Source organism: Piliocolobus tephrosceles, chromosome 5 (genome assembly GCF_002776525.5).
Source record: "Piliocolobus tephrosceles isolate RC106 chromosome 5, ASM277652v3, whole genome shotgun sequence".
In the NCBI taxonomy this organism is placed as follows: Eukaryota; Metazoa; Chordata; class Mammalia; order Primates; family Cercopithecidae; genus Piliocolobus; species Piliocolobus tephrosceles.
The window spans coordinates 143628989-143652931 of NC_045438.1; the positions used below are offsets into that span (position 1 = coordinate 143628989).

Genomic DNA, 23943 nt, shown 5'->3' on the forward strand with positions numbered 1-23943 from the left:
CGAGATCACAGCACTGCACTCCAGCCTGGGCAACAAGAGCGAAAACTCTGTCTCAAAAAAAAAAAAGAGAACTCTTCTTAAATATCAATTTTATTTGCTTAGACAGCGAGGCAAGTATTTTTTAACACATACGCCACTGCTATGTTTTATATTCATACCATTTATTTTAAATTTTTTTTAATGACCGTGAATTTCCATGCCCCTCAATAGGTAGGACAGGAGAGCTCAAAGCAAGTGAAAACTTTAAAGATCCCAAGGGGCAGGGAGGACTGCATGCAATGCTAGAAACAGAGTGTAAATCAATGTCAGCTCTTAAATGTACTCTTACTGGTATTTAAAATAACCCAAGTTTTTATTCTTTTAAAGCAAATGTAAAATATCCAGTAGAATTTTGTAGAGCTGATTATTATTTCCACAGATAATGTGGAAATGTGTGCTAAATCATTCTGTTAAGATGGGTAACCTTTTGGAGGTTGATGTTTAAATGCAGATATTCCTTTTTTTATTGTAGGGTGTGCTGTATGACCTAGACAAGGTAAGTTGCCATTCTGTGTTGGGGTGCTAATAAGAAAAAAATTCTGCATCCTTGCTGGGTGCGGTGGCTCACACCTGTAATCCCAGCACTTTGGGAGGCCAAGGTGGGTGGATCGCTTGAGCCTAGGAGTTCGAGACCTGCCTGGGCAATGTGGCAAAATCCCATCTCTACCAAAAAATGAAATATAAAACATTATCCAGGCATGGTGGTGTGTGCTTGTGGTCCCAGCTACCCAGGAGGCTGAGGTGGGAGGATCACCTGAAGCCAGGAGGTCAAGGCTGCAGTGAGCCATGATTGCACCCACTGCACTCCAGCCTGGGTGAGAGAGCAAAACCCTGTCTCAAAAAATAAAATAGAATCTGCATCCTTGAGAAGTCAATGGGAGACCCTCTTAGGGACAGTAAAACCCTAGAGAACTGATAGTTTTTCGAATCCTGAAAAAATGCATACTCTTGTCTAATGAGGATAATACAAGTACTGTGATCTACAGATTAAATAAAGTGTTTAAGGTCACGTCCATAAAAATGCCACTGGGTTGTAGTGTTTTGATAAGTTTGTGTTTTGATAAGTTTAAGAACTTCCCAAGCGTTTGGAGGCCTTTACCTGTGTTGTCTCTAAATATAAATTACTATACTTCACCAAATCTAAGTCATTGTTGATTAGAAAATGAACCATTATTTCATGTGCCATGAAGAGAAAAAAAGGATTCCAGTTAAAATCTGACAGTTGTTTCATTTCATCTAGAATTTGTATTTTATAGTTATCAAGAAAACTGTTAGGTCTATTTAGACACAGATTTCTTTCTTTCTTTTTAAAAAAATTTATATGTGATGCTGCTCCATGCCTTCCTATGTGCACAATAATTTTATTTCAACGCTGAATCATAGTGTATTCTTTTTGAAGACATTTTAAAAGGCGATTAAATTAAGTGCATATAATAATAATTACAACTCAAAGAGATGACACATGAACAACTATGATTATCTTTGAGCTTGTACAGGCAGCCGTCTGCCAGTAGCAATTGTAAAATGCACCCCAATTTCAGAGACACTAAAATGTGAATGGGAAAAAAAAAATCTTAGAAGATAAAATGTATTATTATGAAGAAATTTAAATATACTACAATATGATACTGTTCTGTCAGAATCTAATGACTTCCATTGGATTGGCTTTTCTTCATGTTAAACACAAGGATTCCAATAACTAATTCAAGTTCACATCTCAGAATATTTATTCAATATTACAAAAATAAATTTCCAGGGCCAGGCACAGTGGCTCATGTCTGTAATCTCAGCACTTTGGGAGGCCGAGGTGGGTGGATCACCTGAGGTCAGAAGTTCAAGACCTGCCTGGTCAACATGGAGAAACCCCATCTCTACTAAATATACAAAAATTAGGCAGGTGTGGTGGCGGGTGCCTATAATGCCAGCTACTCAAGAGGCTGAGGCAGGAGAATCGCTTGAACCCAGGAGGCAGAGGTTGCAGTGAGCTGAGATCATGCCATTATGCTCTAGCCTGGGCAACAGGAGCGAAACTTTGTCTCAAAAAAAAAAAAAAAAAAAAATTCCAAATTGGTATTAGTGAATCTATAAAATAGCATCAAAGATAGAAGGAAAGGGGAAGGAAAGGGGAAATATATTGGATTTTCTAGTACTTTTGAGTATGATATAATAAAGATATTCTCACAAGCCTGAGTCCAGTGAACTATAAATGACTGTACTTTTTCAAACGTCTTTTAATTCCAGCAAATTAAAACAATTGAAAGATACATGAGACGCCTGGAGTTTCACATTAGTAAGGTAATTGAAGTTCCTGTTCTCGTTGCCTGTTTTTCAGTTCTGTTGCTAATCAAGTACACCTTTGGCCTGAGCGTAGTATCTAGTGCATGGAGAACTTTCTATCCAATTGACTCCCAAGCTGACTAGCAATTAAATCCTCAAGTGGGCGTTAAAGATGGAGGAATAATAAGAATGGAAGGCCTGATGACCCGGCACAGTTTTGGCTCTACCTCAGTTCCACAAACATTTATTAAGTGCTAAGTAACAGGCACAGTGCCCGGTGGAGGACTTCCAGTGTCAGTGTAGTGTACTTAAACTATCAATCAAACTAGCCCTACAAAAAATGTCATGTTTGCCTGACTTTACACTCTGGTTCCACATAACACTTGGTACCCCATAAACTTCTTCATGAAGGCCTTGTAACTACCAAAAGACCGCTGTCTCAGCGCCTCCCTCAATCTCTCTCAAGCTCTTGGTTCTTTCCACTCTCCCTCATATAGCATGGTTTTCAGGTGCCGTGTTATCCCCTCTGCCCTAGATGTGCACTAGCTTGCCAGTGTCCCACACACCCAGCCCTGAACCCTATAGTTCAGTGGTGGTACAGTGAGGCTATCACCCCCTTGTTCTGGGCACTGTCAGGAGTTATTGGTGCCAGCTAGAAAACATCTACCTTTAGAGGCAGCTAAATCACACAATTATCAATTCCTGTTTGTCTATATCCATCAGCCTGTCTTCCAAGTGGGAAGCCTGGGAATTTTAGCAGATCTCTCTAAGAGTCAGAAGCCCTAGGTTCTAGTCCCAGCTCTGCCACATACTCACTTGCTGTGTCTTCTGTGTGAATCCTGGCTTTCCACTCTGTGAAGTAGTGCTGGGGAGGTGCACAGATTTGATCTACATGATCCTAAGAATCCTTTCCCGTTTAAAATTCTAGGACGATTTGTATATGTGAATACACATGTATATGCTACTGCCTTCATACATTCTTGCTTTGAAAGATATTTACTACCTAGGCAAATCTGAAATTGCTCCTATTTCTGCTAAACTCAATAAATAAAACAATGATATCTATCAGAAGGTATTTATGTGGCAGGCAAGCTTTGACCTATTATTGTTTAATTCAAAAAACAGCAAGAAAACTATCAGTATGAAGTAAGGGTATATTTATCAATATTGTATCCATGCTTGTTAGATGCAACAATCCTAATGGTTTTCAAAGGTCAGTGGTACTCTTTCTGTTTGCAACATCTTATATGCAGATGCCTAACAAATGATATGTAATTGAATGATTCAATTAATCAGTTTATTTAATGAGCCATTGCTGACTCATAGGTAAGACAAATGCTTGCCTACAAATGGCTTTCTGCTAAGGTGACTACATAGGTATACTTTATCCAAAAGTTTCATTCTATTTGGCTAGGATAGGTTGATATTTAAGCAAAAACAAAGAATAAACTTTCTTGCCACACAAAGGAATAGATTAAGTCATTATGGCTATACCAATGGTCCTGTGAGCACTGTCTCCTTATTGAAAGGATAACAAGCTCAGAAACTTTGGCGTACCCACTAGTAGGGAAAAGGGTTGCAGGGGGCGTTCCCCAGAAGACCAGGTGGGTGACATAGCCTGACCTGCATTGGAAGAGATATTAGCACTTGGGTTTCTAAAAGTTTTGTGGGGATCTCCCACATCAGAACAATTTGCAATGTTTACTTAAAATTTCAGATTCCTGGCCCAGCCCTAACCTACGGAATCAGCACCTCAGAGTGGGGCCTGGGCATCAGCATTTTAACAAGCTCACCAGATGAGGCTTAGCTTTAAAGCATGGAAACCACACTGTATGCCAACCATCAACCAAAAGATGTCATCAGCAGATAGGACGCTCCTTGAGTCTTATATCTCCCTGTTAATCAGAGATAAATCCATTGGCCCTGAAGATTAAAGATGATTCTTTTCAATTTGGGCATTCTTCTCAGTGGAGTTGAGTGCATTGCTGAAGTAAATAACAACAAAGAATCCTTTAATCAAGAGAATAATTTTTAGTCTCTTAATGTTTGCATTCTAAGCTAAGTGTCATTGATATCTGTGTAGAGAAAGCAATTATGGAAAATTGTACTCCTCAAACAGGTTATAGTAATGCTTTTTAGTGAGCAGCCAAAAGTTTGCCTTCAGAACAAAAGGGGACTCTTAAACTCTGAAATTTAGTATATGCATCTCCACCTTCTGGATCTATAGTTAAGCTTCCTTTTTGAAGAAACAAAGTTCATACTGAACGGAAAATTCAAGCAGTGCTAGATAAGTATGCCTCCCCAAAGTAATAGGTTTTATTTGCTTTTGACAATGCCTGATGGTATTGTTGTTTGTTATCCGCCTGAAAATTATTGTAGTTAACTGCAGTCAATTAAAGATAGTACCGGACTTGTAGAGATAAATATCACTAGGAATAACTTTAGAACAGGTTTTTTTTTTTTTTTCCAGCTAAGCACAGTGATGTGCACCTGTAGTCTCAGCTACTTGAGAGGTTGAGACAAGAGGATCACTTGAGCTCGGCAGTTAGAAACCAGCCTGAGCAACATAGCAAGACCTCATCTCAAAAAAAAAAAAAAAAAAAACCATTTTTTTCAACCCTAGCACTGCTGGCATTTGCGGATAATTCTCTCCTGCAGGAGCTGTCCTCTGCATTATAGGATGTTTAGCAGCATGCCTGGCCTCTACCCACTAGATGCCAGTGGTCAAAATTGCCTTGGGTTGATTGAGAATCACCGCCTTAGAAGAATTAGCTGATTATCAGGCTTACATGAGTATAAAATCAATAGTCATTTGAAAATGGTATATTGTTATTATTTAGAAGCATAAGTGTAGATGTGTAGCAAAAGAAAAGTTCGTTTATATTGCTTCCTTTTTTTTGTAATTGTCATATAATATACATGAAAAAGAGTTCAGTTAAGTGTTCAGTTTGATATATTTTGACAATTGTGTCTTACTCTAATTTTAAGAATAACTTTTTCTCTTTACAGTTGAGCCAAGACTTTACAAAAATTATCTTCAATATATATCCCCAAGTTACTTTATGAAATACTAAATCCGGATATGTAAATATCAGGATTACAAATCCTAATATTGTGACACCACCTCTTAAAGTGATATTAGCCTAGGATACAAAAAGTTTTCACCTTCGTATGAAATTGTATAAACCCTTTCAGTGTTTGTTCTATAAACAGAAGGCTCTCATCTTCCTTATTTAATACCTACAGTCTTATTTAATACTTACTTATTTTTATTATTTAATACTTATTTAATTAATTTAATACTTACAGAAGGCTCTCATCTTTCTTATTTAGTATTTACAGTCTACCCATGGACCCACAAAGTCACCTAGGAGTCATTTTAAACAATTCCAATGATGGCCTCAAACAATGCAAGAGAGGCGTTTCCCTTTTGCATAATTTGAAAACAGGATTAGAGCAAAATCTGTTTTGAGACAAAATGTATCACAGTGGCTAAAATAAAAGTGATCGGTCCCTATCTAAAAGGATAATACTTCTACAGGATTCTCTTTGTAGAGGTCAGAAATATAAAGTACATTAATCATGTAACAATGATCTATGTATTTTCTTTCAAGCCTGACATTTATTTCTGTTTCCTGTTTTGATTCCGGCAGGTAGATGAACTCTATGAAGCTTATTGTATCCAGCGACGCCTCCAGGATGGTGCCAGCAAAATGAAGCAAGCCTTCGCAACATCCCCTGCCAGCAAAGCTGCCCGGGAGAGTCTGTCAGAGATCAATCGGAGCTACAAGGAGTACACAGAGGTATAACCCACTAACCTGCTTAAATTGCCGAATCCCATCTGGCCTGATGTGAATTGTTGGTAATTGCCAAGAACAAGGCAAACAGCAACCCACAACCTCATTCCTTCTCTAGAAAGATAGGTTCTACTGTTAGCCTCAAAAGTATGCAAGAAAGGCAATTGGTGGAATTGCTTAAAATGAATGAATAAGCTGGGAGTGGTGGCACATGCCTGTAGTCCTAGTTACTCAAGAGGCTGAGGCAAGAGCATTGCTTGAGCCCAGGAGTTTGAGGCTGCAGTGAGTTACGATCACGCCACTGCACTTCAGCCTGGGTGACAGAGTGAGACTGCATCTCTAAAATAAAATAAAATGAATGCATAAGCCACATTGCCCTGATTTGTGTCATTGAAACACACTTCTAAATATTCTAGTGTAAATCGAGCCGAGTTTTATCCCTGGAAGTGGAGCAGACCGTATGGTTCAGATAGCTACACTGGATGTCGGTGTTGGATATCAGTAACACTCTGCCTACAATGTTTTTTTTAATCGTGAGAAATGTTTATCATAAAGGAGCCAAGATTAAGAACCACGAACAGAAGTGTGCTTTCCTGGTTTCCAGCTCTCTGGAAGAGGTAGACAGGTCTTCACTCCTCCTGGGGTCACCTAATACCAATGTCTTTGATGAAATGACTAAATTATTAAAGCAGCACTCCTCACTATCCCATGAGTCTTTGTTCAGAGATCAGATTTCATGAATGAAGTCATCAGCTTGTAGAGGGTCTGTTGGACAATTCCCAGAGCTGAGCATCTGTCTCAGCCCTGGAATCAGAGGGACAGCTTGGATGACTGTCAGTAGGATCCCTTTGTGTGTACACTCCCACGTTGCCTCTTGTCTAAACTAAGTTTGTGTCTTTATTTGACTTAAAGCAGGGCTTCTTTCCCTAACTTCCTCCTTTAGAATTATTTATTTATTTATGTATTTATGTATTTATTTATTTTTGAGAGATGGAGTCTTGCTCTGTCGCACAGGCTGGAGTGTAGTGATGTGATCTTGGTTCACTGCAACCTCTGCCTCCCGGGTTCAAGTGATTCTCCTGCCTCAGCTTCCCAACTAGCCCTCCTGCCTCAGCTTCCCAAGTAGCTGTGACTACAGGCATGTGCCATCACACCTGGTTAATTTTTGTATTTTTAGTAGAGATGGGGTTTTACTATATGTTGGCCAGGCTGGTCTCGAACTCCTGACCTCAGGTGATCCGCCCGCCTCAGCCTCCCAAAGTGCTGGGACTATAGGCATGGGCCACTGAGCCTGGCCTAGAATAATGTTTTTTACATGCATAAAATAAAATACATAGGAATTGAAAAGAAGAAAATATATTGAAATACAGTTATTTCAGTATCATCAGTACAGTTTTCAAAATATTTCAAAAGCCAAATGTGTGACATAGTTCTATGCTGCTGCTTTATTAATACATCAAATTATAAGATCTAGTAGTGGCTCTAATAACTACTGAAACATCAAAGTAATGAAAAGTATAAATGATTTTTTTTAAAAGTTATCTGCAATAAATGATGGGACATAACATGTATGTGATTTCTATCAGTGTCAAAGTCACAGGTATGGCTAATACTGCTGTGGCTCGTTTTCTACCTTCATCATACCTAAAAATGTTTAATTTCAGTTAAATGTTAGTGAAAATGAAGATCTGACTCTTCCTACCCTCCCCTATCCTACTTTATAGACCCGCAGATTGAAAATTCCTGGCCTAGAAGCAATCTTAGTTCATGACACCCCATTTCTACAGATCTCTGAAATCAGAAGAACCGTTTCCAATTATAGAGGACGTTTATAGGACAAATGCTGATAACTGACCAGCAGCACGCAGGGACTGTCTGTGTTGGCATATTTGCAGGTCATTTCAGACACAGCCACCCTTGAGGAAGTGTCAGGGCATGGCATCATGACCTTGCTCACAAATTCAAAGACATAGAGTGCAATGTAAACTGCCTTAGAGAAGAAAGAAGTCCAGGACTTCTGTAGCCTCGTACCACATTTGGTGTCAGGTGGTTTTATATCCTCACGGCCGGGTGCAGTGGCTTATACCTATAATCCCAGCACTTTGGGAGGCCAAGGTGGATTACTTGAGGTCAGGAGTTCAAGACCAGCCTGGCCAACATAGCAGAACCCCGTCTCTACTAAAAACACAAAAATTAGCCAGGTGTGGTGGTGTGCCCTGAAATCCCAGCTACTCAGGAGGCTGAGGCAGAAGGATCGCTTGAACCTGGGAGGCGGAGGTTGCAGTGAGCTGAGATGGTGCCACTATGCTCCAGCCTGGGTGACAGAGCTAGACTCTATCTCAAAAAAACAAAAAAGCAAAAAAACAAGAAAGAAATATATCCTCACATAACCACAAAAGCCAGGATTTTTTTATTATGAGGGTTTAAAATGAGGATTTAACAATGCGGTCAAGGTGGCTCAGGTGCCTTTGCGTGTGTAGCAATGTTCATCAGTGGTTGCGGGGGTGGAGGGGTGCCGGGGGGTGGGGGGGAGAAATTTTGACCATGGATGTTCTCAAGTCTTAACCTAGCTGCTCTCAAGTTTTTCAGAGATACTGGTAGCAATCCTGACATGCATGATAGCGTAGTTGATATTTCTGGAAACTGTTTCTTCACAGAGGTGCCCAATACTCTGAGGAAGTAAATTGGTTTATAATACTGAGGCTTTGTTTTCAAGACTTTCAAGCTACACAGAGCTCAGACTTCAGGAAGTTTTCCCCAACCTTGCTAGCTAGTTCAGGTAGTGAGAGCTTACAAGGGAAAAAGCAAAGCCGTTCTCTTTGCATCCCATGAGAGTGATCATTTGGAGCCGAACAAAGAAACATAGAAGAATCAGAGCCCCTAGGCTAAGGTCCTCAGCATACAGAATTCAAATGGAAGCAATATCAGCCTGCACTAATCAAGCTGGCTATGCCTTTGTCAGTGAGGCCACCCTCGAACCCCTAGCCTTGTGGGAGGCTGGCAACTGAGGAAGAAGCCTGCAGACATCACCCTGCATCAAGCTTCAATGGAGATGGCTGCTTAGCATAGCAGCAGCAGCATCCAAATTGTAAGGCTTACACTGGGAAGCCTTACAAGCAGCAGAAGGTCAAGCAGCAGAAGGGCCTCCCTGGGACTGCCGTGGCCGCAGCACTTTCCCTTTTCATTTCTAACTGCAAGTGTTCTATTTAGGTCCTCAGGTATTGAGGAAGTAGGGTGAGGGTAGTTATGTATCTAACCACACGTGCAGATGGTGTTACTCCTTCTCTCTATCCTGTTCCTTCAACATCAAAGAGGGGACCCAAAAATTATTTTTGGGGTGCTGTGGCATTGCAGCAGGAAGTCCACCTTACTCATTTGAGCAGAATTCAACTCTTGTGCTCTTTTGGCCCCACATTTTTATTCAGAAAAATTTCAAACCTATAGAAAAATGGAAAGACTAGTACATTGAACACCATATGCCTTTATCTAGATTTACCAGTCGGTAATATTTGGCCATATTTGCTTTCCCTCTGTCTCATATGATCAAATCCCCCCTCCATCCCCCTCAAGTCATTTGACAGTAAGTGATAGACATCATGACATTTCACCCCATAAATATTTTAACCTGGATCTCTTTTTAAAATTTACTTGTAATTCGCAAGTAAAAACTGTTACATATTTGTGGTGTACAACATGATGTTTTGAAGTATGTATACACTCAAATATGTAATACAATGGCTAAATCAAGCCAGGAATCTCTTACTTGTAATAACCTGTGGAATATCTACATTTCCTACCTAACCACATACCACTACCACAACTAAGAAAATTGACTTTCATCCTGTAGAATTATATAACATATTGTCCATTTTTAAGTTTTCCCTATTTGGATCAATAATGTCTTTTATAACTGTTTTGATTGATTAACTTTCAAATCAGAATGTAATCAAGGTTAAGATGTTACATTTGGTGATTATGTTTGTCTAGTCTCTTTATCTAGAAATTTTTTCCCCTATGATACTGCCTTTTTGTAGAATGCATGCTAATTCCTATAGTCTACCCCACATTCTGAATTTGTCTATTTTTTATATAATCTGACTTGCTCTTCTATGCCCTAAATTTCCTGTACACTAAAAGGTGGGCTTAGACTCAGATCAAACATTTTGTCAACAGTGTTTCATAGGCTGTGCTGTGTTGGGCAAACGGGTAAATGCTTCTTGTTGTTCATGCAGTTGTTGTGCTCCTGTTAAAATATCGCGTGCTTTGAGCTGGTGAAAGGCCAGTTCTCATGCTCATCTCCTGTCCTCTTTACAGAATATGTGCACCATTGAAGCGGAGCTAGAGAATCTGCTGGGAGAATTCTCCATCAAGATGAAAGGTATTCTTTTCCCTGTTTAGAGAGAATAAGGAGCCATCTCTGCAGAGCGCAGAGCTCCTTAAAGTTTGAGAGCCCATGCTATTTTTATTTTCCTTGCAAAGATGCAGTGCTACCCACTCCCAACCCTCCCCACTTTTGATAGTTTACTGATGCTTCTCATGCTGAGGCTTACCTACACACACAAAAATATTATGACAGAATCTCAAACATACACAGACGTGGAGAGAACATTATAATGAACCCCCCATAAACCCATCACCTAGATGTAATAATTAGCAAGATTTTGCCACATTTGCTCCATCTCTTTGCGTTTGTTTTTCCTTTGATAAAAGAGAAGTCCTTTGATGAAATAAAACCCAGATATGTCAGTCTGCGGCTATACACTTCAGTATGCATCTCTTAAAGCATGGGGTTGTCATCTTACATAACCACAATGCCAAGTACTGTCACATTTTCACAACTAACAAAAATAATAAGCCTTGGTTATTAACCCATTCCATTATCAAATTTCCCCCGTTGTCTCAAAAATGCCTTGTACATTTGATTAGTTCAAATTAGGATCCAAACAAGGTCCATGCATTACAACTGGTTGTTAGGTATATCTTTTAGACTTCCTTTAATCTAAAACAAACCTCTCCCCCCACCCCCCGCTTTTTTTTTTTTTCTACTCTTGACTCGCTGTAGAAACCATTGTACAGAATGTCCCACATTCTGGCTTGTCTGTTGGCTTCTTTGTGGTGATGTTTAAATTCTTCCTTTAGCTCCTCATGTTTCTAGCAAACGAACTATGAAATTTTATAAATCTTGGTGTTAAACCCACAGAGAATTTTTCCCCTCCCAGTGCCTTTCTGGTATTTATTCCAGAAAGTTCCAAACTAGATACATGATTGAGTGATACCACAGCATCTTCAAAACAAAAACGAAGTCTGATTTTAGAAAACAGAGCATTGCTCAGGTGTCGTCAGATTTACGGCTCAGTGGCCAGGCATGGCTGTCATATGAGCAGCCATCACAGCAAGTCAATTTCTCTTCCGAGTTTTGGCCCATTTGACTGCAGCGAAGAGGGCTGGTGCTTATGCAATTCTGAGGTTTCTTAGCAGCTTGATCCCTGGGTTGCTAATGGGGATTTAATCACCCTCTTTCTACTTTCTGCAATTAAGGGAGTAAAGAAAGGAGACTTTTTTTTGAAAGGGCTCGACAGGAGGGCTTCATTTTCCAATGAATCATCTAACTCAGGAGGGAAATTATTCTGTCAAGCACTAGGCAGTGACATGTGAGAGCCTGTCTGAGAATACCTGGAATAAAAATGACCTTGACTCTCAGCTTCCCAAATGGCTGCATGCTTCTCTTCCAGCAGATCTGATAGGGAATCAGTTTAATATTCAGTGTTAAATTTCAACACTTGCTTTGCTACTGAGTCTAGCATCTGTGCTTTTTTCCAGTTTTTAGGTCCATTCTCTACATTTTTGGGTCCTCACTTGAGTCAGTGGTTCCAAAATCACTCAGGTCCATAGTCCCACGGTAGGCCCTGGAATTTTTATTTTAACTTTGAGGATGATTCTATCAGCGGCCTGATCGATTCTGGAAAACAACTGCCCTGAATCAGTGTTTAGCAGAAAACCTTCCCTCTACTTCCCCCAACACTCAGACGCCACCCACACAGACTAGCACAGTCGCAGAGTCTCGCAGCCTAACGGTAATGCAAATCATGCACATCGCCTATTGCTGCTAATATTAATAAGTACTGTATTTCTCCTATTTCTGATGTTCAGTATTAACAAATGCATGTATTTTTGTGGGATGGTAATTTCCTGATTTTACATATGGGACATAGAGGCCTAGAGAGGCTAAATGACTTGTCCCAGGAGTCACACATAAATTGGAGTCAGACAAGAAACTGAATTCCAGGGTTCTTTGTTCCTAATGCATGCCCACCTCCATGTTGTGAGGAAAGTTCAGAGCTGAGCAGACAACATAAACCATTGCTCAAAGAATGGTCTCCCTTATGGGCAGATCCTCTTCAACCTAGCACAGAGGCACACACCCTGAGAGTGGGATGGGAGGAAAGGGACCACCCTCGGACCAGATCTGGAGCTTCAGGCTTGGTGGTCAGTGAGGGGATGATGCTGGAGTCCCTGCCACCTACTGGGGGACCTGGCCACCCCGCTACATCACAGCCCTGATGGGCTGATGGACTTGCTGTGGCTCCCACTCCTCCGTCTCCCCCTCTCTCTGTTGTTCTTGCTCTCCTGCCTGATCCTCCTGAGAGTCTACCTGAACACTTGATTTCTTCCATGGGGTTTTTCAGGCCTGAAACTGAATCTCCTTCCTCATTGATAGACTCCTGTCTCCTCCACTGTCCTCATCTAACATGCAAATTCAGAAACTACATCTGTGAAGCCTTCCAAGGGTAAACGCCCCCATGGAAATCTTTCTCTTCCTCCATAAAGAGAAAGGGAAACCTTCTCATGCTGCCAAGAAATCCTATTGTCTTTGCAATTAGCTGCTTTCTCATCTGTTACTCATTCTGGTAAAAACTACTTCCAACATACATATTGACAAACTGAGAGTATGTCATAATACTCTCAGACCCAGCAACCCCTAACTTCCTTGCACCACACCCTTCCTCACTTCCCTTTTGCCCCACCCTCAACACTAGACAACAACCTTTTGGGGTAGTGATGTTAAAGAGAATAGAGCAAGTACTTACCAAGTGCCTGCTATTGGCTAGGCACTAGACTGCATTCTGATGACTGGTCCCTGGCCTTGAGTTCCACATGGTCTACCAGAGAAAAGGGACATATGAGGCTATGCATACTCATCCAGTGGAATGAATGACCACCTGAACAGCAATGTGACCCAGTTTGCTGCAGAAGCAGGAGGAGAGAGGAGGAAAAGGTTGCCACTCACCTCTCTAGGTGGGGAGGGGAGCAGGAAGGAGGAAGGCTTCCCAGTGTAATAAATGGTGAACAGCGCCAGAATAGCATTCACCAAACAGAGGAAAGCCTGTTCAGAGGTGACAAGTAGACCGGTGTGGCTGACGTGCTTGTCGGGAGAAGAGCTATGGAGAATTAGTTGGGTCCTGATTATAAAAATCCATGAATGCCAGGCTGAACAGAGAGCACTTAATCTGCAAACTATCAAACAGGATGGAGGTAAAGAGATGTAGTTCCTTAGAACAAACTAGTTCTCCAAATTATTACTTGGTTCAAATTAAGTTCCAGGCAGTGTATATATCCAGTCTCTGCTGGTCCTTACAGTTTCCAGGGCAGATCAACATTCCTGAGAAGGAAGAACCACCACTGAGCTAGTAAACTTGCATTATTTATGCCTAGTCAATAAATCAGTAAGGCCTGTAATAGGAACTCCTGACTGTATAGCTACTTGGTTGTTTGTCTTAAAGTAGGAAGTGTGAAGGGAGAAATGATGGAGAGTGTTCTGGCACAATGGTATCTGAGCAAAGGAAGACAGGCAAGAGTAGGCAGCTGCTGTAACACCCTCCAAACGAGGCTGTGGAAGAGGTGTTAGATCAGTAATATGTGAGTGCCATGAAACATCCGAAGGTATGACCCCTGCAAGCCCCCCATGCCCACCCTCAGAGGTAACCCCCATGATGGTTTTCTGAGTGAAAGCTAGAAAGCTTTCATTAAGCTTTCTAGATGATGCACTAGTAATCACAAACTGTTGAGAAAACTTGCAGCTTTTTCCAACTGTGAAAATGCCAGCAGGTCCCCAGACAAGAGCCTGAAAGAAACCTGGCCAGGCCTCAAAGACAGACTGTAACTGTCATTGCCCCACTGTTAGTGCTAATTCCGTGGCCTGTACCACCAGTGGCTTACACCGCAGACAGTACTTTAAGAAGCACGGCACAAAAGGTGTTTGTGCCTGGATAGTGCCATTGTGCTACATTATTGCTACAATCAGAGGATCAGTGATGCCACTACAGCAGTTTCAAGAAATTTTGCTTAGTAACGTGGGCTGGGATGTGAAAAAAACATCACTACCAAGTACCTTTCTCATATTCAGTTTTCTTCAGATATAAAATTTCTGGTAATTTTAAAGGTGGGGAAACAAACACCTTCTAAGGATTTCCCCTTTATCCACCTTTATCTAGTAACAATGCCAGATCAGTTTCTTTTCAACCAGTCTTCCATTGTAATTACATAAATAAACAGGCAATAAATTAATCCTGAACTAATTTGCAGAGGTTTTGTTTTGTTTTTGAGACAGAGTCTCGCTGTGTCACCCATGCTGGAGTGCAGTGGCACTATATCTGTTCACTGCAACCTCTGCCTCCTGGGTTCAAGCGATTCTCATGCCTCAGCCTCCGGAGTAGCTGGGATTACAGATGCCCACCATCACACCTGGCTAATTTTTGTATTTTTAGTAGAGACAGGGTTTCTCCATGTTGGCCAGGCTGGTCACGAACTCCTGACATCAGGTGATCCGCCCACCTCAGCCTCCCAAAGTGCTGGGATTACAGGTGTGAGCCACCGCGCCTGGCCAATTTGCAGAGGTTTTTAAAGAGTACTTTGGATTTTATTAGAATTAGCACGTCCAGTTTAGGATTTACAAAAGCCAGTCGATTGTACTTTCTTTCAGAAGTACTTTTTTTAAAAGACTAACTAAATGCTCCAGAAAATTATTAGTGGAATACAGGCTTCTTCAATTCTGCTCTTATTTCAGTAAGTCTTTTTAAGTGGCTTGTTGTGTTCTAATTATTAGTGAAAGCTGCTCTTAAATGTACTGGCTCCACGGGCAGGAAGGCACGGACGAGCTGGTGAGTTGCTGCCACCTACTGACAAGTGATGGTAACAGCACATGATTTTATTTTTAAGCATCCGGGGACCTTTTTTGCTGTCAGCTTACCCATGCAACGTCCATCAGTCAGGTGAAAGTAGAAGCATTCATTTAAGACTCTCAACTTAATTGGGTTTTTTGCTTTGTTTTGCTTTTTGAGTCGAGGGTCTCGCTCTGTCACACAGGCTGGTGGAGTTCAGTGGCTCACTGCTGCCTCAAACTCCTAACCTCAAGCAATCCTCCTGCCTCAACCTCCTGAGTAACTGGGACCGTGGGCACACGCCACCATGACTGGCTAATTTTTAAATTTTTGTAGAGATAGGGTCTCACTATGTTGCCCAGGTTGGTCTCAAACTCCTGGGCTCAAGTGATCCTACTGCCTTGACGTCCCGGAGCGCTGGGATCACAGGTGTGAGCCACCATGCCCGGCCAAGAATCTCCAGCGTACTAACAGGGCTATTCATAGAAGGCAAAACACATTGTGTGATACCACCCACAGCATCTTTATATGGGGAAAATCACGTTTAAATAAATATAAAAACAACCTTTGTGTTATAAATAGTGTTATAAATAGCAAAGATTATAAATAGCAACTCAAGGAGGCTGAGGTACTAAGGGACCCATTTGTCATATGGATGTCTTTGTGTGGGAACAGCCTAGGACTCACAGCTGTTTCTGGACCAGTTCATCAAAATTATTTCCTCAGACTGCCTCTAAAAAATCACTGGGTAAACAGGGAGGAACTGTTCGTGTCTTCTTCAATCTCAATGTAAACACTTTGAAAGTAGTACCTTCTTGTTTTTTTAAAACATCGAGAAATACAACCAAAAAATTAAAATCATATATAATCGTTCCACCCAGTGCTAAGCTTTGTTAAAATTATTAAAATATCCAACCAACTTTTCTGTATGTACACACTGCCTGCCAAGGTGTGTGATCTTTTTTACATCTTTTTTCTGTATCACAAAATAAGTATATGACCTTTTTAAAAATCAAATAAAAATTATCACTTAATGACAAAAATTTAACTTTCTCCTTAATTCTACCCTACCAGAGATAATTATTTTTAACAGTTTGTTATGGTTTTCTAGACTTTCTTCCCTCGGGATCCATTTATATATAGCTGAGGTTATACTCTATGTAAGGTTTTGTGTCCCTTTTTTTTTTTTTTTTTTTTTTTTTTGAGATGGAGTCTCACTCTGTTGCCAGGCTGTAGGGCAGTGGTGTGATCTCAGCTCACTGCAACCCCCGCCTCCCAGGTTCAAGTGATTATCCTGCCGCAGCCTCCCAAGTAGCTGGGACTACAGGTACCCGCCACCACACCCAGCTAATTTTTGTATTTTTAGTAGAGACGGGGTTTCACCATATTGGCCAGGATAGTCTCAATCTCTTGACCTTGTGATCCACCTGCCTCAGCCTCCCAAAGTGCTAGGATTACAGGCGTGAGCCACCGCACCCAGCTACCTTTTTTCTTTCTATACTTAATATTACATTATAAATCTTGCCTTTAACTAAAAGTTCACTACAAATATTTGTACCGAATTCTTTGCTTGTTTTTTTGGATTTTTTTCTGAGATGGAGTGTCGCTCTGTCATGCAGGCTTGAGTGCAGTGGCGTGATCTCTGCTCACTGCAACTTCTGCCTCCAGGGTTCAAGCGATTCTCCTGCCTCAGCCCCCGAAAAGCTAGGATTACAGGCAAGCACCACCCCGCCAGGCTAGTTTTTGTATTTTGAGTAGAGACAAGGTTTCTCCATGTTGGCCAGGCTGACCTGGAACTCCTGACCTCAGGTGATCTGCCCGCCTCAGCCTCCTAAAGTGCTGGGATTACAGGCGTGAGCTACCACATCCAGCCTGTACTGAATTCTTAACTGGAAATCTTATAAGACTTTATTTTTTTCCTTCAAAAAATTTTTAAAGGATAAATAAAGATTTTTACCCATGTTTATTAAATTTGTTTGGTTCCTTGAATAAAACTTTTAGTCTTTAGGCCCCAATGAATGTAAAGGGCTTTGCTTTGTGATTGGCACGAAAACAACAGCTGACTAAAGCCAGAAACAACTGATTAAAGTAAAGCTGGGTCACTGACAAGCCTCTGTTGATGAGATTAGTTTCCTCATTTGCTATGCACGTGTGACTAGCACCCCTTCCTCCTCACACCTTTATTCATGCTTGACATAGTAGACATTCAAGAAACATTGTCGAATACACACGTCGTTCACTCAGCCTGGAAGTATCTGTACACCCATGTCCTCATTTTACTGTGGTGAAACTTTGTTATTCAAATGCTGCTTTCCTCCATGAAACTATTCTACATTAAATAAGATAGTCTCTATTTTTTTCATTTTAATTGTATAGTAATATATTCTCATAAAAATACAGAAAAAAGCAAAGATCTCCTTCTGTCCCTCCACTGTTGTTTCCCTCCCTGATGCATATCAGTTTACTGTGTGTTTTCTCTTCTCTTCTCTTTTCTTTTCTTTCCTTTCCTTTCCTTTTTGAGACAGAGTCTCACTCTGTTACCGAGGCTGGAGTGCAGTAGTGTAATCACGGCTCACTATAGCCTAGACCTCCTGGGCTCAAGCAATCCTCCCACCTCAGCCTCCGAGCAGCTGGGACTGCAGACATGCACCACCACACCTGGCTAATTTTTTTTTTCTTTTTAGTAGAGATGAGGTCTCACTATGTTGCCCAGGCTTGTCTTGAACTCCTGAGCTCGAGTCATCCTCCTGCCTTGGCCTCCCAAAGTGCTAGGATTATAGGAGTGAGCCAACATGCCAGCCTTGTGTCTTTTCATATAGATTACGTCTTTCATTAAATAGTAGATGGCATGTACTCAATAAATAGTATTATCCCACTCTTGGATATATCATCATTACCACGTATTAAGGACCTACTATGTGTAAGATGCCATCTGTTGTTGTTACGAACAATTCTATGAAGTGGACACTGTTATCCTATTTTAAAGGTGAAGAAACTTGGGGTAAGTAAATTTTCTAGAGTAGGATAGCCAGTAGACAAACAAATTAACCTCAGGTGTAACTCCATCTTACTGTCCGCAAGTCCTTGTCTGTTTCATTTGTGTGGGCTTTAACCGTATTTTGTTCTATATCATGGGGATCCATATAATCTTTAATTTCCAGATTATTACCCCAATGCCTAGCATAGAGCCTTACATACAGCAGACTCTCAGTAAATATCTACAGAAAGAAAGAAAAAGACTGGACAAACCCAGAGTTCCTGCGATGGCCTCAGATGGTGACCATCTAGTCTGATAAGATTTGTTTTTGCTGCCGCACCAGAGAGAGATCTCAAATTGAGCAGATCCAGTTAGACATGACTTCCTGGATGGCACGGTAGAAGTCCCATCTTTCTTTTGGGGGTGTATCATTTGGTTGGTTGGATTGATTTTGTTTTCTTAATCACTAGCTTTGTGTAAGTAGTAATCCATTTTCAGGGATTTCTTAACAGCAAATTGTATCATTATACCAGATAAAAAGGATAAAGAAAACATCAGAATGAGTAAATTGGAGGGCAGCAAGGGAAATAACTGCATGGAATCTTAACTCAAATGGGAGGCACCTAAAAATCACACATTTTAGGACAGAAGGGAAAATAGGAGACCAGATTATCTTCATGGGAATATGTTGGATAAATAAATAAATCTATCTTTCTGGCCCTAATACCCTAACCCTGGAATCTGCTTGGATCTTAAATCAGCCCAAGATGTACTGAGCTCTAGCTGCCCCTCTTGCCCAGCCTCCCCTGCCTTGGAAACCACCTCTTCCATCACTTCATCCAGGAATGTCTTCTTTACCTGTGATAGAAGGAATTCCCCCAAAACAGCCGTTCCCCAGGAATGGCCCCAAAAAGTGTTATGTGAGTGTGCACAAAGTTCTGACACTTCACCTGAATTCTTTTCAACATGCCAGTATGTGTCTATAGAGAGGGGAAATAATGTTCTACACCTCACTTTCCAATTGCTTGGTTCCAGGTCTGGCTGGATTTGCGCGCCTCTGTCCTGGAGATCAATATGAAGTAAGTATTGTCTTGGTCTGGGTGCTGGAATTACGGACCTAAAGGGTAGGGGCCAGTTGTCATGTCATGTTGCTTCTCAAGTTGTCTTTTCTTTTTTTTAATTTTTCATTTTGAAAAACATTTTAAGCCAATGAGAAAGTCTGGAAACTGGTACAGAACTTCCCATAAACCCTTCATCTAGATTCACCACTTGGTAACATTATGCCACATTTGCTCTGTCATCATCATCATTATTGCTGTCATTGTTACTATTATTTTGCTGAACCATTTTATTTATTTTTATTTATTTATTTTTGAGATGGAGTCTCACTCTGTTGCCCAGGCTGGAGTGCAGTGGCATGATCTCAACTCACTGCAACCTCTGCCTCCTGGGTTCAAGCGATTCTCCTGCCTCAGCCTCCAGAGTAGCTGGAACTACAGGCGCACACCACCACACCCAGCCAATTTTTTTGGTATTTTTAGTAGAGATGGGGTTTTACCATGTTGGCCAGGCTGGTCTCAAACTCCTGACCTCAAGTGATCCCCCCGCCTTGGCCTCCCAAAGTGCTGGGATTACAGGTGTGAGCCAGCGCACCCGGCCCCTGAACCATTTTAGAGCAAGATGCAAACACCAGGACTCTTCATCCCTAAATTCTTCTTCTAAGAATGGAAGGACATTCTCTCACATAGGCATTACTAAGCCCTCAACACCAGTGAGTTTAAGATTGGCTCTTCAGCTAACGTCACCTGGAATTAGTCTATGTTCATATTTTGCCAGATGTCCCAATATTGTACTAGGTAAGCAGGTTTTTTTTTTTTTTTTCCTGATCCAAGAGCCAATCCAGGATCATGGCTGATCATAAGTACCATGACTGAAGAAAAATAACATCTAGATCTTTCTTTGTAAAAATGTGCTCCACAAAGTAAAAATAGGCTTTGTTCCTTTCCCTCTTCAAAAGGAAACTTATATAACCATTTCATCTGACATCTCCTCCAAAACCCTCTATACTCATACCTCTTAAAGCAGGGGTGAGGGTATATCTTCCCTTAAACATTAAAGCAGTCTGACCAAGGAAATATTGCATACCTTCCCCCAAGAGTACGTTGGATTTCAAAGTTCTTGCCAGCTCTGTCTCCCTATCCAGAATAAGGATGTCTTTATTTCTTGCTCAAGGGGGTTTTAGCTGATACTTACTCCTCTCGCTAAAGGAGCTGGGTTGTGTGAAAAATTAATCCCAGTGGCTGCCCTATTGAAGTAGAACTAACAAGAGAGAGAACTGCTTGGCATGAGTGAGCAGAAGGGTACCGTGCAATGACCTTTTACTACAGAAAACCTGTACCCCCTCTGTCACAGACAGGCAGAACTTACTGTGCTTTAAAAGTCTCGGGCCAGGCATGGTGGCTCTTGCCTGTAATCCTAGCACTTTAGGAGGCCGAGGCAGGTAGATCACCTGAGGTCAGGAGTTCGAGATACCAGCCTAGCCAACATGGTGAAACCTCATCTCTACTAAAAACACAAAAATGAGCCCGGCATGGTGACACATGCTTGTAGTCCCAGCTACTTGGGAGGCTGAGGCAGGAGAATTGCTTGAACCCTGGAGGTGGAGGTTGCAGTGAGCCGAGATCATGCCATTGCACTCCAGCCTGGGTGACAGAGCGAGACTCCATCTCAAAAGACAAGAAAAAAGGTCTCTTCCCCACTCATCCCCAGCTCCACCCACACCCAAGAGTAAGGGAGTGGAGGGAGAGTGAGGGAGAAGGGGAGGGCGGCAGTGGTGTTAGTTCTTTCTCCTTTCAATCTTGGTGTTCTGGTGGAGAAGGGGGCATGGCAAGACATGAAGGCCCTTGGATGTCTCCTCTCCAGATTTTCATGAAGTATGGCCGGCAGCGGTGGAAACTGAAAGGCAAAATAGAAGTAAATGGCAAGCAGAGCTGGGATGGAGAAGAAACTGTTTTTCTGCCCCTGATAGTTGGGTTCATCTCCATCAAGGTACAGTATTGTCACTGCCTGTTGTCTTTCATGGTGCCACAGCTGGATGATCCATTGGTGGGGCCTTTACCCGTGACCCCTGCCTGTCACCCCTCCATCCCACAGACTTCTCTGCACTACAAGTCCATTACAAAGACAGCTGCTCTCGCATCAGGGTAGGTAAAGTCAATCTAAGATACACTTTCGAAATATCCACCTCTAGCCAGGCATAGTGTAGTGGCTCACACCTGTAATCCCAGCACTTTGGGAGGCTGAGGTGGATGGATCACTTGAGCCCAGGAGTTGGAGACCAGCCTGACCAACATGGCAAAACCCCATCTCTACAAAAGTACAAAAATTAGCCACATGTGGTATGTGTGCCTGTAGTCCCAGCTACTTGGGAGTCTGAGGTAGGAGGATCACTTGAGCCCAGGAGGTCAAGGCTGCAGTGAGCCATGATCACACTACTGCACTATAGCCTGGGTGACAGAGACCCTGTCCCCAAAAAGAAAATACAAAATCCACTTCCAATTTCAGATATGATTCTGAAAGAAATGACCAACCTAGCTCAGTAAAAAAAAATGACACATTATCCTACTTTTCTCCTCTGCTGTGAGGTAAGGCCTTTCCCCTCCCACTCTCTCTGCTAGGTCACGGAGCTCAAAGGGCTGGCAACTCACATCCTGGTAGGTAGCGTGACCTGTGAGACCAAAGAGCTGTTTGCAGCCCGACCTCAGGTGGTGGCTGTCGACATCAATGACCTTGGCACCATCAAACTGAACCTGGAAATCACCTGGTAGTAAGTGCCTCTTCCTTTTCTATCTCTTCATATAGGAATATCTGATACTGGCTAGTGCTATTCAAGGCTGGTGCATGGACCATCTGCATCACCAGGGAGCTTGTTAAAAAAGCAGAATCGGCCGGGCGCGGTGGCTCAAGCCTGTAATCCCAGCACTTTGGGAGGCCGAGACGGGCGGATCACAAGGTCAGGAGATCGAGACCATCCTGGCTAACACGGTGAAACCCCGTCTCTACTAAAAATACAAAAAACTAGCCGGGCGAGGTGGCGGGCGCCTGTAGTCCCAGCTACTCTGGAGGCTGAGGCAGGAGAATGGCGTAAACCCGGGAGGCGGAGCTTGAAGTGAGCTGAGATCCGGCCACTGCACTCCAGCCGGGGCGACAGAGCAAGAATCCGTCTCAAAAAAAAAAAAGAAAGCAGAATCTCAGGCCCCACGCCAGAACTACTGTGGCAGAATCGCTCAGGCCCCAGAATCTGTTTAACAAACTCCCCGGGTGAGGTGCACGCGTGTTAAAGTTGGAGAAGCCTGGATCATATCACCAATCGCCTCTTCTTCCTATTTTAAAATATTTTTTCTGTCACCTTCCTTCCCTCTCTACCTTTAAACATATAAGAGAATATGTCCTCTCAAGTAAACTAATTTGAAAGAAAATATCTGTCCAATAGGAGGTACTTTGACCTCAGAAAAATCCTGATTCTCACTACGATGCTTTAAATGCTTATTCATCTTTATCGCATAACTTCACGCTGCTCTGGAAAATTATGAGTATCCTTAGTTCCTCTGCACTGTATTTACTGAAATAGAACATCCCCAAAGGGCAAGAGGTATCTTTTTTCAAAACAATGAACTTAGAAATGGTTTTCCAAAGTCACCCAGTGAGAAAGGTCATGATAAGTTATTAACACTAGCGCCGGGCACGATGGCTCACACCTATAATCCCAGCACTTTGGGAGGCCAAAGAAGGTGGATCACCTGAGGTCAGGAGTTCGAGACGAGCCTGGCCAACATAGTGAAACCCCGTCTCTACTAAAAATACAAAAATTAGCCAGGCATTGTGGCAGGCACCTGTAATGCCAGCTACTCGGGCGACTGAGGCAAGAGAATTGCTTGAACCGGGAGGAAGAGGTTGCAGTGAGCTGAGATCGTGCCATTGCACTCCAGCCTGGGCAATAAGAGGGAAACTCCATCTCAAAAAAAAACAAAAAAAAACCCCACTAGTAGTTCACAATGTTTAATGTAATGCCCCTGGTATATTGCTGAGTTGACATGCTGAGTATTCATGCTCAGGGTCTCATTTACAATATAGAAAGCCAGGTGTGGAAGCAGCAAAGACACTCTTGCCTTGTCATCATCAGCACGCTTTACCCAGCCCTTCCCTCCCCACAATCTGCAGCCATTGACATCTCACATGCAAGATCATTTTTCTTGCTGGATGAATCAGGTGCCATGATATTAAGTGGTATCATTGTGAACAGACTGTTATTCTCTTCCCACACAAGAGGCTCTGTGTCAACTAAAATGAATGGGATTCTATTTTTGAGTGTTTTCTTTAGAACAGAACAATAGTCTGTCGATGTCTTATACCATTAAGGTATCTAGCCCCACAAAGTTCAGATAATTTTATAGACTTTTCAACATCTTGTTTTGTCGAAGCAAGCATTCATAAGTTTGTGTTTCTAATGTTAGTGAGGAACGGGTGTATCTAAGTGTATAGATAAATTGTGCTTAGAGCTGTGATAATATTCTGGGGTCCCTTGGGTGAGTCTAGACTCAGTTTTCTGCTCCACGTTTCTTTTATCCAGGTTTATTTTCTGCAAACCAGTTTAGCTAAAACCAGCCCAGTTCCCACCGATTGAGTTTACTTTTAT

The 23943-nt window shown here is 42.0% G+C and overlaps 1 protein-coding gene across 7 annotated transcripts in view; it reads left to right on the forward strand.

The window, feature by feature from the left end:
• RIPOR2 (RHO family interacting cell polarization regulator 2) overlaps nucleotides 1-23943 on the forward strand; it is a 244921-nt gene that overhangs the window by 177867 nt on the left and 43111 nt on the right. For all 7 annotated transcript variants that reach the window (XM_023209738.1, XM_023209734.2, XM_023209733.2 and 4 more), the window contains exons 5-11: nucleotides 512-535; nucleotides 2281-2334; nucleotides 5970-6119; nucleotides 10428-10491; nucleotides 19284-19327; nucleotides 21171-21296; nucleotides 21926-22074. In XM_023209738.1, the coding sequence (XP_023065506.1) occupies nucleotides 512-535; nucleotides 2281-2334; nucleotides 5970-6119; nucleotides 10428-10491; nucleotides 19284-19327; nucleotides 21171-21296; nucleotides 21926-22074 (611 nt within the window). The remainder of the gene's footprint in view (nucleotides 1-511; nucleotides 536-2280; nucleotides 2335-5969; nucleotides 6120-10427; nucleotides 10492-19283; nucleotides 19328-21170; nucleotides 21297-21925; nucleotides 22075-23943) is intronic.